General features: G+C 46.5%; 1 protein-coding gene across 3 annotated transcripts; it reads right to left on the bottom strand.

The window, feature by feature from the left end:
* Window positions 1–824: 824 nt before the first annotated feature.
* Window positions 825–14,220, bottom strand: PSMD4 (proteasome 26S subunit ubiquitin receptor, non-ATPase 4). 3 transcript variants are annotated; one of them, XR_014296480.1, is made up of 11 exons: window positions 14,138–14,220; window positions 9,508–9,648; window positions 8,381–8,495; window positions 7,905–7,991; window positions 7,593–7,661; window positions 7,208–7,423; window positions 6,704–6,821; window positions 6,418–6,549; window positions 6,266–6,333; window positions 2,853–5,531; window positions 827–2,285 (listed from the first exon to the last, which is right to left on the bottom strand). XR_014296480.1 is itself a non-coding variant. In XM_082650468.1 (10 exons), the coding sequence occupies exons 1-10, from the start codon at window positions 14,161–14,163 to the stop codon at window positions 5,361–5,363; spliced, it is 1,143 nt and encodes a 380-aa protein (XP_082506594.1). In that variant the 5' UTR covers window positions 14,164–14,220; the 3' UTR covers window positions 825–5,360. The 3 variants fall into 3 exon arrangements, 2 of the variants coding, with proteins under 2 accessions (XP_082506594.1, XP_082506595.1); XM_082650468.1 differs by having other exon boundaries at window positions 825–5,531; XM_082650469.1 differs by having other exon boundaries at window positions 827–5,531; window positions 6,713–6,821.
* Window positions 14,221–14,620: the final 400 nt, after the last annotated feature.

Genomic DNA, 14,620 nt, shown 5'->3' on the forward strand with positions numbered 1-14,620 from the left:
TATGTAAATTATATATATTGATATTTACTATATTAGAAACTAAAACAGAAAATTTTAAATATTAATCCATTAAGAAATAGCAACCATAAACCTATTACATGTTAACATAATTCAGTTTTCATGAAAAATTAACTGTATTTTCCAAAACAAAAATGTAATGAGAAGGATGCACTGTTTTACATTTTTGCAAGTCTCTTTAACAGAATATAGCTGGATTGTCATATTTGTGTCTGCATTCAGTCTGTTGCAAAATGTTGCTGTAAATCCAGCCTCACAGATATGTTGTTAAAAACGGGAGGAATATTTCAAAACCCTTTTCCAACAGCTGTGGATATTTTTGATACTACACCAAACATTGATACACAGTAGTTTCTAAAAGATTAGTCACAATGTGGAATCCAAAACCGTATCAGTGAACTTTTTGCAACCTGTTACATTTGAATCCATTACTTTTTTTTGCATTTGAAATGGATTATTTGGAGAATATTGGTTCACTGCATAATGCAGATCTTCCTAATGCTGGCACACTACAATATACAATTTTGATACATAATAGAAATTTATTAATATCCATCTAAAAGATTTTGAGAATGTCAAGTTCACTGTGGCACACATAAGTTTTCCAAAATTCAAAATTTCACTTGAGAACTCAAATTTCATCACAGACAACAAAAACTTTTTTTGCTTTTCCTGAAGTGAGGCTCACTTCATTTATTTTTGAGATAGTGTTTGCCAAACATCCAAGTCTGAGTAACCATAGCTTGTTCAAGTAAAGATGTTATTCTGTGAAAAAGTGGCTAGTTCATCTCACGACTCAAAGAGCCGCACAAGCGCCCTTCCCCAGGTCAATCACTGTACTCCAGGACGCGGCCAAGTGCTCTATGGGTATTTCCCACTTTACCTCAAACATATTAAGTATGTAAACTCAAGGGTTGAGATTTAATACAATTAATTTGTTTTAACGCTTCATCACGGACAGTTTTTGGTTTTTTTCAAGCCAGGAGCGTATGGGGGTGACGGACACGATGACGGCCAGCACAGTGTCGTGCCATCGCCTTGGATTTGTGCTAAGGCACCAACACTTTTACCCCCACGGCTTTGGCATCAGTGCCAGTGTCAACGCAGTGGAAGAGGCGAATAACATCATGGCACAGTATTATTATGAAAATAGTTTTGACCTCACAAACCCCCTGAAAGGGTCTTGGGGAGCCTTAGGGGTTCACAGACCACATTGTCAGAACCATCACTGTAGAGTAAGTTACCTACCTTCTCTGGCTTTCAGTTTCCTAATTTATAAAACAGAACTAATAATGCTACAGCTACCTCATAGGGTTGTTGTGAAAGCTAAATGACTTAAAACATGTAAAGCACTTAGAATAGTCCCTGGCACATTGTGTTATACAAGCATTTGCTAATATTATAATCATATATGCAATGCCATTAAATGTTCTTCCAAAATAAATTTATTGATAGTGTATTATTCCATAATAATGTAACGTAATTGTTGGATATTACGTTGTTTTCATTTTTTCATCACCCTTGTACATGTCTTTGGCACATCACCGATTATTTAGAGTAAGTTCCTGAAGTGGAATTGCCCAGAGTACACACAATTTTCACAGTACTGTTGAAAAGCACACATGGAGTATTAATGTGGGAGATCTGAAAAGAGAGAGGTCCATGGGCCAAGTGAGTATTTGACTCCAGCAGGGAGCATTTCTTAAGGTGGTGCCGTTGAGTACAAAAGATTATGAACTGTGATGATCATCTCTGAATTGGAAGAGGCCAAGGTGTTGGCTGAGTCATCCTCATGAACACTGAAGTCACCCAGTTGGTATGCAGAGAACCAGAGACTGGGACACAGGTCCCATCGTGACTTGATGGGTAGACTTCGCCAGAACGTGATTTTGCTGGGGAACTACACGCAAGCCCAGGAAAGCCAAAGTGACCAACATCTTTATAACCAACACCTATAAAAGATTCCCAAGCCCTAGATGATGAGACATTTCTTTCAAGTAATATTTGATTCAAAACAAAACCAGTCTCCCTCTAAAATTTAGACACAAGCATTTACAAATTCATTATTCAGAAATGGAACTCATCCAATATGAATATAAGGTAAGCACAAAGTAGGTTTTCTAGCTTCATTTGGTGGAAGCTTGTTTACATGCAGGCTTTAAGGTCTGACTTCAGGATACTGGAAATGAAATTCATGGAATCTTGGCCCAGGCAGAAGTAGTAGTATAGTGAGGGCTTCCCTGGTGGCGCAGTGGTTGAGAATCCACCTGCCAATGCAGGGGACACGGGTTCGAGTCCTGGTCTGGAAAGATCCCACATGCTGCGGAGCAACTAAGACCGTGCACCACAACTACTGAGCCTGCGCTCTAGAGACCGCGAGCCACAACTACTGAGCCCGTGTGCCTAGAGCCCGGGTTCCGCAACAAGAGAAGCCACCGCAATGAGAAGCCCGCCCACCACAATGAAGAGTAGCCCCCGCTCACTGCAACTAGAGAAAGCCTGCGTGCAGCAACGAAGACCCAAAACAAGCAGCCAAAAAAAAAAGAAAATTAGTACAGTGAAAGGAGGGGTTTTTTTCAATAAACAATGCCGTAACAAATGGTTTTCCATGTTAAAAAATTGAAATTGGATCCCTTTCTCAGTGTACACAGATATCAATTCTAGATGGAATAAAGAATTTCTATATGAAAAGCAAAACCATAGAACTTTCAAAAGAAAACAGAATTATTTTTCTGACCTAGAAAAGAGTGTGCTGGATGCAGAAACACTAACCTTGAAAGAAAAGATTGAGAAATTTGACATTAAATTTAAGAATTTTGGTTACTAAAGGATACCTTTAAAAAAAGTGAAAAGAGCGGGCTTCCCTGGTGGCGCAGTGGTTGAGAGTCCGCCTGCCGATGCAGGGGACACGGGTTCGTGCCCTGGTCCGGGAAGATCCCACATGCCGCAGAGTGGCTGGGCCCGTGAGCCATGGCCGCTGAGCCTGCACGTCCGGAGCCTGTGCTCCGCAACGGGAGGGGCCACAGCAGTGAGCGGCCCGCGTACTGCAAAAAAAAAAAAAAGTGAAAAGAGGGCTTCCCTGGTGGCGCAGTGGTAAGAATCCGCCTGCCAATGCACAGGACACAGGTTCGAGCCCTGGTCCAGGAAGATCTCACATGCCGTGGAGCAACTAAGCCCATGAGCCACAACTACTGAGCCTGCGCGCCTAGAGCCCGTGCTCCGCAACAAGAGAAGCCACTGCAATGAGAAGCCTGTGAACTGCAACGAAGAGTAGCCACCACTCGCCACAACTAGAGAAAGCCCGCGTGCAGCAACAAAGACCCAACACAGCCAAATATAAAAAAAAAAAAAAAAAAAAAGAGACCATGAGTTATCATTTTATCCTCACCAGTTTGGACGAAATTAAGAACTTTTAATGATCCCTAGGGCTGAAAAGGATGTGGTCAATAGGAACTCTTACACTGCAGGAAGGAGTGCAAATTCATACAACCACTTTGAAAAACAATTCAGCATTATCCTGTAAAGTATCCTAAAGAAACTCCTGTACAGGTGCATCCAGAGAGGTGTACGAAAAATTCCATTGTGATCCTGTTGGTAACAGAAAAATAACTGGAAGCAATGCCAGATCCATCCACAGGAAAATGGAGAGACTGTAGACTATTCACATGATATTATATACAACCATGAAATATGAACAAGCAGCAGCTATGTGCAGCAACTCTGATGAACCTCAGAAACAAAACATTTGTTTAAAAAGTGAGTCCTGGGGGCTTCCCTAGTGGCGCAGTGGTTGAGAGTCCGCCTGCTGATGCAGGGGACACAGGTTTGTGCCCCGGTCCGGGAAGATCCCACATGCTGCAGAGCGGTTGGGCCCATGAGCCATGGCCGCTGAGCCTGCGCGTCCGGAGCCTGTGCTCCACAACGAGAGAGGCCACAACAGTGAGAGGCCCGCGTACCACAAGAAAGAAAAAAAAAAAAAAAAGTGAGTCCTGGAAGTCTCACAGTATAAAACTATTTTTAAATTTTTTTTGGCCATGCCACTCAGCTTGTGGGATCTCAGTTCCCCGATGAGGGATTCAACCTGGGGCCCCAGCTGTGGAAGCGCCAAGTCCTAACCACTGGACCACCAGAGAATTCCCTAAAACTATTTTTTATAAAGCTCAAATACATACAAAACTAAACATTCTCGTCAGAAATCTTTACGTATGTGAGAAAACTGTGAAGGGGAAAAAATAATAAATGTGAAATTCAAGATAAGTTATGTCTGAGGAGGCTGTAAAGAGGTGGGTTCAAGAAGGCATAGGTGAGGGAAGAGATATGGGGACACATGTATATGTATAACTGATTCACTCTGTTATAAAGCAGAAACTAACACACTATTGTAAAGCAATTATACTCCAATAAAGATGTTTAAAAAAAAAAAAGGCATAGGTATGTGACAAGGTGTTAGGAATATTCCAGCTCTTACATTGAGTGGTTTCAGATATGTCAGTTTTCTTACACGTCACAATTTATATATAGGTTAAGTATTTTATGTGTAAAATATTATTTACCTCTTCAAATATAATAAACAAAGGGGGAGATTATGTGAATTGTGCATTCTAGTCCATGCCCCACAAAAAAACCTTCCTCTAAATTTGGTGCTCCAAGGAGACACATCATGTTTCTCCTTCACAGACCCCACCTTGCGAAAGTCCGGCCTCAAAGATCCCTGACCTTTGGTGTTCTGACTGTTGCCGACTTTTCCACCTCCATCTCCTGTCACTCACCCAACCGGTCTTTGAGTGACAAAGTGCCTCCGCGCCATCAGCACACGCTGTTCCTGCGGACTGGAAGCATCCCTATCTCTTGCTCGCTGGCTGATGAGGGCTCAAACATTGCCTCCAGGAGCCTTCCCAGAGGCTGCAAGGGTTTGGCGCTCTCTCCTCAGCATTTCCACAGTGCCTGTTCAGGCCTCTCTTTGGACACTTATTAGACGCAGGTACTGCTCATTTACAGGCTGGCCCTTCCGGTTTATACACATGGGGAAGGAGCTGGAGAGATAACAGGTGATACAGCAAAAAAGGCCAGAGGCCAGTACTGTTTTCTGTTCCCCTCTGTGGCCCCAGTGCCTAGCACAGGTGGCTCTCAGCAAAGCTTTTCCTAAGGAAGGATTGTCAGGGGTGGAGATGGGTGGAAGGGGAATGGTCACACTCAAAGCTACCGCTGTTTGAAGCAAAAAAGAAAAAAAGTTGCCAAGCTTTATTTAGGTTGCAGTGGTCACAGACAACGCATCTAACTCTATATCCCACCCCACCCTACTCGGCCCCCTGCACAGGCTCAGCTCCCTTTTCCCTCCAGTCTCACTTCTTGTCCTCCTCCTTCTTGTCCTTCTTGCCATCCTTGGTGGCCTGGGAAGCCAGGGAGCCCATGGCATTTCGAATGGCCTCATTGTTGGGATCCACACCTGGAAGGTTCTCCAGGACACTCTGAAGGAACTCGGGGTCCTGCATCACATCATAATCATCCTCCTCCTGAAAAAGGGCTGTGTCAGCTCGGGGCAGCGGGGATAGGCTGGCCGGGGAGCAAGCAAGTGTAGGAGGATGGGAGCGCACCTGACTGGGGGTGGAGGGCACCTCTGGCCAAGGACAGGAAGGAGGATTTGGGAAGATACCCAGCACCTATACACAGTATGAACTCAAACATTTATTTTCGTTTAGTTTTTCGGCCCCACTGGCGCGGTTTGCGAGACCTTAGTTCCCCGACCAGGGATCAAACCCAGGCCCCCGGCACTGAATGTGCCAAGTCCTAACCACTGGACCACCAAAGAATTCCCCCAAACATTTATTACTGACCGATTAGAGGAGAAGCCTGAGAACTCTGCTTTCTGAGCTCAAAGGATAAAAACAGATGCCATCACCTTTAGGTTTCCTGCTGTCAGACACCCACTCTCCCCCTTTTTTCCTGGACCCTTTCTTCACCCTCCTGGGAAGATGATAGCACTGAGAATTGTCCAGACTGCTCCCACCAGCAAGGAAGGAAAATTACAAAATACCAGGACACCTCTCCAACTCTGGCCACTAGCATTCTTGCCTTAGCAAGGTTGACATACAAGGAATGTACATCCATGTGTTTCTTTCCTTCTGCTCCTGCAAGAGCTCATCTATGAAACCCCAAGAGAGGAACAGTCCCAGGCCTAGTGGGCTGAGGATCTGAACACAAGGGGATTTTAAGCCTGATGGGGCAGGGAGTTATTGCTGGCCCTTACCTTGGCAGGCTCAGATGTGTCCATGGCTGAACTGGCATCAATGTCAGCTGATTCTGCCTGGCCAAATTCTGAGGAAAAGAGGTCAGTCCGTTCAGTTTCATGTCCTCACCCAATGTCTCCGCCTCAGCACAACCACCCAGGTTCTGGCTCACCTGCGCCCTGGAGGGACATCTGCATGGCATATGCAATCTGCTCTTCCTCGGTCATACTACTTAGGTCGGGGAGCCCCGTGCGGCCAAACTCCTGCTGGCTGATGGTCATCTTCAGCAGGGCATCGTCCGAGTCTGGGAAAAGGGAGAGAGCGGCGGGGTGGAACCATGCCATATTCCACAAAGACCCACCCCCAAGCCCACGCGTTCCCACACTGCCAGACCCCCCACCCCCATCTACACCAGGCCTCCACTGAGCACCCCGCAGTCCCGGGACTTCAGATTCCACCTCTTTCACCTTCAGTCCCAGTCGTAGCAATTCCGGCCTCAGCGGCAGAGGCGGCAGCTGCCCGCCGCGCCTCCTCCTCCTGCCGCTGCCGCTGCTCTTCCATAGAAACACGAAGGGCCTGGCCAAGGGCAAGGGAAATCAGACATTCTCCAGCCCTGGGCACCAGGGAAGGCAGCTGGGGAACGCAGCTGAGGGGTGGGAACAAACCGTAAAGGGGGAGCTTCTGGTTTATATACATGGGGAAGGGGCTGGAGAGATAACAGGTGATATAGCAAAAAAGGACGGACTTGGGAGAAACCTGGGGTTTAACGGGGAGAAGTGAACAAGAGAGAGTCTGACATTGGTATCCCTAGAGATCAGACAGAACTGTGGGGAAGAGGGACCAAGAGGGGCTCTGGGAAAACGAGCAAGGGTATTAGGACTGTCTAGCCCTAGAGAAGCTATGTGCCGTGTGGACCAGTAGAGGAGGACAAGGAAGGTTCCCTGAGGTCAACGTTTGCTCACCAAGGCCAGCTCAGGATCAGCACTGGGATCCACTCCAAATTCAAAGTCACTGGCACCAAGACCCAGCATGGCACCGCCTTCCCCAGCCAGAATTGGAGAACTGATGAGGGCATCAGCCAAGCTGGGCCCAGGAGGCACTGTCACCAGATGAGAACCGGTTCCATCTTTGCCATTCAGCGTGTTTACAAAGGCGGTCAGCTTTTCTGTGTTCACCTCCTGGGGAGGGAAGAACATAGGAGGCTCTCCTTCTCGCCCTGCCCCCCATTCTCTGCCATGTCAGCTCCTGTCTGTAGCTACTCTCCCACATGCAGACACCCCTCTGGGTAAGGACTGTTCTCTGTTTACAACCACAGCAGTCAATGCCTCCCGAATGGTCCTTACTCACCTCTTCCCCAAAATTGATAATGTCAACATTTACTTTCTCCTTCTTGAGGCGTTTAGCCAGTTTCACCAGCTGCGAAGAAGGGGAGAGAAATAAGGAAATCTATTCCATACCACGATGGGAGATGACACACCTCACAAAAGCATACAGGAATTGGTAGACCTCTCCAAGGTCCCCCAACAGAAACACTGAATTCTGCACATCCTCCTTTCCCCAAAGTGATGAACCCAATGCCTCTCTGGCTCTCCTAGGGGCCAATAGACCCCATTCCCAAACATGTGGTGCCCAAATTCCCCAGTTATCACTTGGACTCACATCCTTCTCATTGTCCTCCACGGGGCTTCCCACAAAGGCAATGATTCGCATCTTGTGATTCTTGCCCTGTCGGTGCTTCAGGGCCAGCTTGAAAAGGAAGAGGAAGTTCCTGGAGTCAGCCAGAGGAATCACCCAGCTCTTTCCTGTCACTCTGCTCTTTTTCTATGGCTTCTGTGTACCTCGAGCCTACCATCATGCTCACACCAGGTCTAAACCCCCTCCTACACCCTTCCCTTCTTGCTGTGCCTCTCCGTGGATAAGGAAGAGGGGTTAATTCTCAATTCTAGGGATGTTTCCCTTCATGATCTTCACTGATCCTGGGATTCATCCCATCATATCCTTTCTACTCCTTTCTCTAGGTCACCTCTCCTCCCTTGCGCTGGTTCTAGCTCAAGAGTCCAGGGGAAAAATGAACAAGGGTGGAGGCAGAAGCCCAGAGCAAGGAGGAACCACCAAAGGGATCCAACAGGACTCACATGGGCCACGCGGATGCCAGTGCAGAAGGTGATCTTGCCTTTGGGTTGGACAGTGTGGAGCTTAGACAGGATGCGGCCGGTGTCAGGGGTGAGTGTGGTCAGCACTTCACAGTCACTGGGATGTGGGGAAAGCACCTTCTGTGATTTCAGGTCAGGACAAGTGCCTCCAAACTGTGTTTGACTAATCTTTTCTTTAGGGATCTTGATAATAACTGTAATCTCTATTTTTCTTAATCAAATATCTAGTGTTTAGAGAGTGGATCTTATAAGTTCTCATCACAAGGAAAAAAATTTGTTAACTATGTGAGACATGGGTATTAATTAAACTTACTGTGGTGATCATTTTGCAATATACACATTTATCAAATCATTATCTTGTACACCTTAAACTTCATGTCAATTACATCTCAATAAAACTAGGGAAAAACATCTAGTGTTTAGACATGAAACACAGAAAATAAGAAGTGGTTGATTTTGTGAGAAACTTGCCCTCTTCCTCCCAATATTTCCCCCAGCCTCTCTCATGTCATCTTGCTCTCGGAGCCCTGGGAATCCTCTACAATATCTGGATGCGCCTTCTTACCTCTCCTACCCTCTCCATTTCTAGACCCATTTTCTAGCTAATAACATGTATATCGGGATGGGTGGTCACTCGTTTGAGGATTATCAGTTCCTAAAACAAATCACTTTTGGGGTAATAGGCTGTGTGATATACGCCCTGGGGCTCTGACCCAAAACCGCTTCTTACTGCCTTGAAGATACACTGTGGGAACTTCCTTGGCGGTCCAGTGGTTAAGACTCCGCACTTCCACTAGAAGGGGCAGGGGCTTAATCCCTGGTCAGGGAACTAAGATCCCACATGCCGCGCAGTGCATCCAGAAAAAAGAAAAAATACACTGTGAAATTTTACCCCAGGAGATTTAGCTTCATAACTGTATTAAATTCAGGTTAATATTAAAAACAAGTTGCTGTTTATATTTATACTGAACAGTGAAGAAGGCAGTCTAGGAAATTCTCATGGAAGCCTCATGGAATCTGCAAAAGGGTAGCTACCTGGGCACCACAGTGGGTCACATACAGAAAACACCCCCGCCTCCCCCAAACCCCTCCTGCTCTGCCCCACGTACTTGGCCAGTGTGATGAGGCCCACGTTGTTCTCAGGGTTGCTACGGGTCTTGGAGTGACAGACTATGTTGACGGCATCCTGCTGGGCCTGTAGCCGGGTGGGCAGGAAGTCCCCGTTCCGCATATACTCGCTGTTGTCCACGCTGTCAGATTAGGGTGAAGGAGGAGAGAGAAGACACACTGCAGGATCTGAGACATCCTCTCCAGTTCCAGGGACCCCCACCTCCTTCAACAACTCTCCTGTGAGGGGCACTGTCGTGTATGGCAGCGGCTCTCAGTCTTTGCGGAACAGAGAATCACCTGCAACCTTTTTTCTTTTTCTTTTCTCTTTATGCAGATGACCAAGCCTTCTTCTAGACTTACTGCCTCAAAATAACCAAAGGAGGAAAAACTTTTTAAGTCTCCACAAGTGATAATGTAAGTACCCAAGGCTGCGAGCTACTAATGTACCACAACCACCTTCTTATAAGGTGCATTAAGTGTTATTAATCATGGTTATGGAGGAACATGTTGTCTGCTACTAAAATAGGAGTATTCCAAAGGTAGGCAATAAGAGGGCAACTTAAAAATATTTGTAAAATACTTGTAAAATAATACACACTTGGCAGCACTGAGTGCAGGAAGGCACAATGTAATTATCTGGTTAAATGTTTAACAGCTTTGGCAGCTGGACTGAACTGCAAAAATGAAGTTTCAGGGCTTCCCTGGTGGCGCAGTGGTTGAGAGTCCACCTGCCGATGCAGGGGACACGGGTTCGTGCCCCGGTCCGGGAAGATCCCACATGCCGCAGAGCGGCTGGGCCCGTGAGCCATGGCCGCTGAGCCTGCATGTCCGGAGCCTGTGCTCCGCAACGGGAGAGGCCACAACAGTAAGAGGTCCGCGTACCACAAAAAAAAAAAAAAAAAAAAAAAATGAGATTTCATAGATTTGGGGTTCTCGCCTACACTCTCCCTGCAATTTTTCACAATCGCGAAGAATCCAAATAACATGAAATACAAGGGCCAGCTTCCTGGAGACCAAAAGAAGGCAGGTAAGTGAAGCAGTTATATATCCCAGCAGAGAATCAATTCTTGATGAACTGAGGTCCCTTAGAACTCCAAAAGGAAGCAGTGTCCTCGATGTGACACCTCATTTCTATTGGCAAGCAAAATATGGGCTTGGGGGCAATTTTTTTTCTTTACTATCCTTCGCCTGGGAATAAATACAAATCAAAAGTGACGAAGAGGGCTTCCCTGGTGGCGCACTGGTTGAGAGTCCGCCTGCCAATGCAGGGGACACGGGTTCGTGCTGCAGAGCGGCTGGGCCCGTGAGCCATGGCCACTGAGCCTGCGCGTCCGGAGCCTGTGCTCCGCAGCGGGAGAGGCCACAACAGTGAGAGGCCTGCGTACCGCAAAAAAAAATAATAATAATAAAATAAAATAAAATAAAAGTGACGAAGAGAGGTAATTAAGAAGCTACTGGAAGACAAGTAGAAAGGGAGGGAAGGGCAGTGTTCAGGCACAGGCTCAAATCTCCACTCTGCTACTTACTAGTTCTGTGATCCTGAGGAAGCTACTTAATTTCTCTAAGATCCAGTTACCTCATCCGTAAAATGGGTTTTATTATACCTACACTCACAGGGTTGCTATGAGGATTAAATGCATGGAAAGCACTTAGCACAGTGCCTAACAGTAAGCATGAAACACAGATTAGTCCTTATAGTGGAAATTCAATCTATATAAAGGAGGTCAAGGGCAGACTCTACTGACCATGCATTACATTCTTTTTTCCCTGATACACCGTTTCCAATTACTTTCCCAGCAGGGAAGTAACTGCCTTTCTAGCTTCAAATACAGCAGGTGAGTCCAAATATAAAAACAATGGAAGCTTTGAGGATCATCCAGATGGAATAGCTAAGTATAAAGACTGTGGGGGGCTTCCCTGGTGGTGCAGTGGTTAAGAATCTGCCTGCCAATGCAGGGGACATGGGTTCGAGCCCTGGTCTGGGAAGATTCCACATACCGCGGAGCAACTAAGCCCGTGAGCCACAACTACTGAGCCTGCGCGTCTGGAACCTGTGCTCCGCAACGGGAGAGGCCGCGACAGTGAGAGGCCCGCTCGCCGCAACTGGAGAAAGCCCTTGCACAGAAACGAAGACCCAACACAAACAAAAATAAATAAATAAAATAAAATAAAGACTGTGGGCAAGACCAGCGGATGGATGAGGGTGGAAGGAAGGTGTCAGAGGAAGCGGGGCCTGAGAGGGAGGGAGAACTCACAGTGCAGAACATGGCGGTAGTTCTCACACTGTCATGCGTGCATCAGAACCACTTGGAGGGTGATGGTGGTGCTGGCACTGTTAAAAACACAGATGCCTTCACAACTATGTATGCATCTCCAAAAAGTGTACTGTTTAATTTTCCCAATGTTGAACTTTATATGAATGGAATAATATATGTATTTCCTGTGACTACTTTTGTGCAATGGTGTGTTATTTTTCCCAACAAAAATTCATATCAGGGTTTCCCTGGTGGCGCAGTGGTTCAGAGTCCACCTGCTGATGCAGGGGACATGGGTTCGTGCCCCGGTCTGGGAAGTTCCCACATGCCATGGAGCGGCTGGGCCCATGAGCCATGGCCGCTGAGCCTGCGCGTCCGGAGCCTGTGCTCCGCAACGGGAGAGGCCACAACAGTGAGAGGCCCACGTACCGCAAAAAAAAAAAAAAAAATCATATCAGAAAGGGCTTATGATATTATTCAGCTATTCCATAAAGCCTTCATTTAAAAAAAAGAATACAGATGCCTAAACTTCCCTGGCTGGGTGTCTGATTCAGAAGATTGAGAGTAGAGTCAAATATACACAATTTTTTAATACGCTCCTCCAGTGAATTCTGATGCACAGCAAAGCATGAGAAAAGGAGTGGCTCTCACCATTATTCTAAGGCCGGGCTAGTACAATACGCCACCAATACGTCTCTCTGGACCTAATCTTTCCTCCTATACGTCAAACCAGATCAATATTCTTAAATTCCATTTTGTATACAGCTCTGCCTCGACCAACCTCAGAACTTTTTCAGTAGTCCTGTACTGAAGGATACAGGACGGAACTCAACCTCCTCAGCCTGACATTTGTGGTCTTCTACCTGGTGGTATCTACCTTTCTCTAAAAAAAGGAACTACCTTAAACCAACAACCTAATAATAAAGTCATACTAGTCTATTTCCTACTTCCTAAACATGCCTTGATAATTTACACTTCAGCAGCTTTCTTTATGCCCTTCTCGCTACTCGTAATGGCCTCTCCTTAACATTTGTCTAAGTCCCTTCAAGGCCCTTCTTAAATTCTTTCTTGAGGACTCAAGTACCATGGCAACTAACAGATGTACAGTGCTGTACAGTTTACAGACCACCACGACCTACATTTTGCCTACTTGTGCTACAAGTAGATGTTACTATTATAGTCCCATTTTATAGATAAAGTGAGAGATTTACTACATTCTCAAGAACATGCAGCTGGTAAGTACTAAAAACACAGGTTTTTGGATTCCAAATCCTGTCCTCTTTCTACTCTTAATATGCTCTCTCCCACAGGCTGCCATATTTAGCAAACGAAAATATAGGACTCCCAGTTAAATTTGAATTTCAGATGAACAAAAACTTTTTAGTATAAGTATGCCCCACACAATATTTGTGACACACTTATAGCCACTTTTTGATATTAAAAACTATTGTTTATGTGAAATTCAAATTTAACTGGGCATCCAACATGTTATCTGGCAACGCTATCCTCCCGGCAAAAAGAAAACTCCTAGGTGTCTGTTCCATGCAATTGGAGATTTGTGTGTGTTTGTGTACTATTCTGTTTTTATTCTATGCTCACACTTAGAAGAAACTCTTGAAACCTTGCAAAAGTTTGACTTTTGCAAATCAGACTTGCAAATCTGACTCCCAATAGCTACTCAGCCATGTCTGAGACTGATGAAGAGAGCTAGCTCACTGGATAAGAGCCTCTGCGTCAGATAATCCTGGGTTTAAACCTTGGCTTCACCACTTAATTAGCTGTGTGACTTTGTATAAGTCATTTAAAATTGCCGAGACTTGGTATCCTCATCTGCAAAAGGGAGGGATGTTCACCTTGAAGTACTGCGAGGTTTAAGGCAGATAAAGTAAATTAAATGTCTGACACTTAGAAAGCAAGCTATAAAGAGTACCTCTGAAGATGATACAGGGAAAGGCAATGGAGTTAGAGACTGAATGGGGCGGGGAAGGGATTTATCATCTCTCTTTCTAACATCCATCATTCTAAGAAGAGAGAAGGGCAGAAGACTATCACGATGAGTCCGAGAAGGACTCTGGCTAAAGACAGGCCTGAGCTGGGCTAGAGAAGACGAAGCTGGAATAGAGAAAGGCAGCAGGGCCGATCAATGACTGTCCGCGGATTGAGGGTTAAGGGGAGTACCCCGGGCCTGTCCTCCGGGAACTACCTCCGGGGCCCCGGGATGACTCAGGGAGTCGATGGGGCTCCTTCCCTCCCGGCCCAAGGCCTCATCTCGCCCATCAGGCGCGCTCACCCACCCGAGGTCCGCCCGGCCTCCGAGCTACACGTGCCGCCGACCCAGTCCCTCTCCCCACGGGGGCCCGAGGTAGCTCCTCACCAGACCATAGTGCTTTCCAACACCATCTTGCCGCCTTCCTGCCTCCCCGACCGGTTCTCCTGGACCACCTAACAACAACTCCTCCAATTGGCCCAGCGCTCATCACCAATCACTGATCTCAGCTCCGCCAGCTGGTTCCGCCTCCATCCTCCGCGTTGCGTTCTGGGAGTTGTAGGCGCCGCCAAAATAAAAGGGACGTTTCGGGCGGGTGGGTGTTGGGGGAGAGGCGAGATAACGTGAAAAAGAGGGTCCCACCTCCACCTGCCCTGCCGTTCAGGTTTTCTGGTGGGGTTCCCTGCCGACAGGATCTAAGAGAAGCTGTGGAGGAACCTTTGAAAGTTCTGTGGCTATGTCTGTTCCAGCATTTTTAAAAAGTGGTGGGATGACTAGTGACTTTCCAGCTCACTCTGTTCCCCATGGCACTTTGTTCATCAAACTACTAAGCCCTTATGCCCCTGAATTGCATTTGCTTGTGTATCTATC

Source organism: Grampus griseus (genome assembly GCF_964374135.1).
Source record: "Grampus griseus genome assembly, chromosome: 1".
NCBI classification, from domain to species: Eukaryota; Metazoa; Chordata; class Mammalia; order Artiodactyla; family Delphinidae; genus Grampus; species Grampus griseus.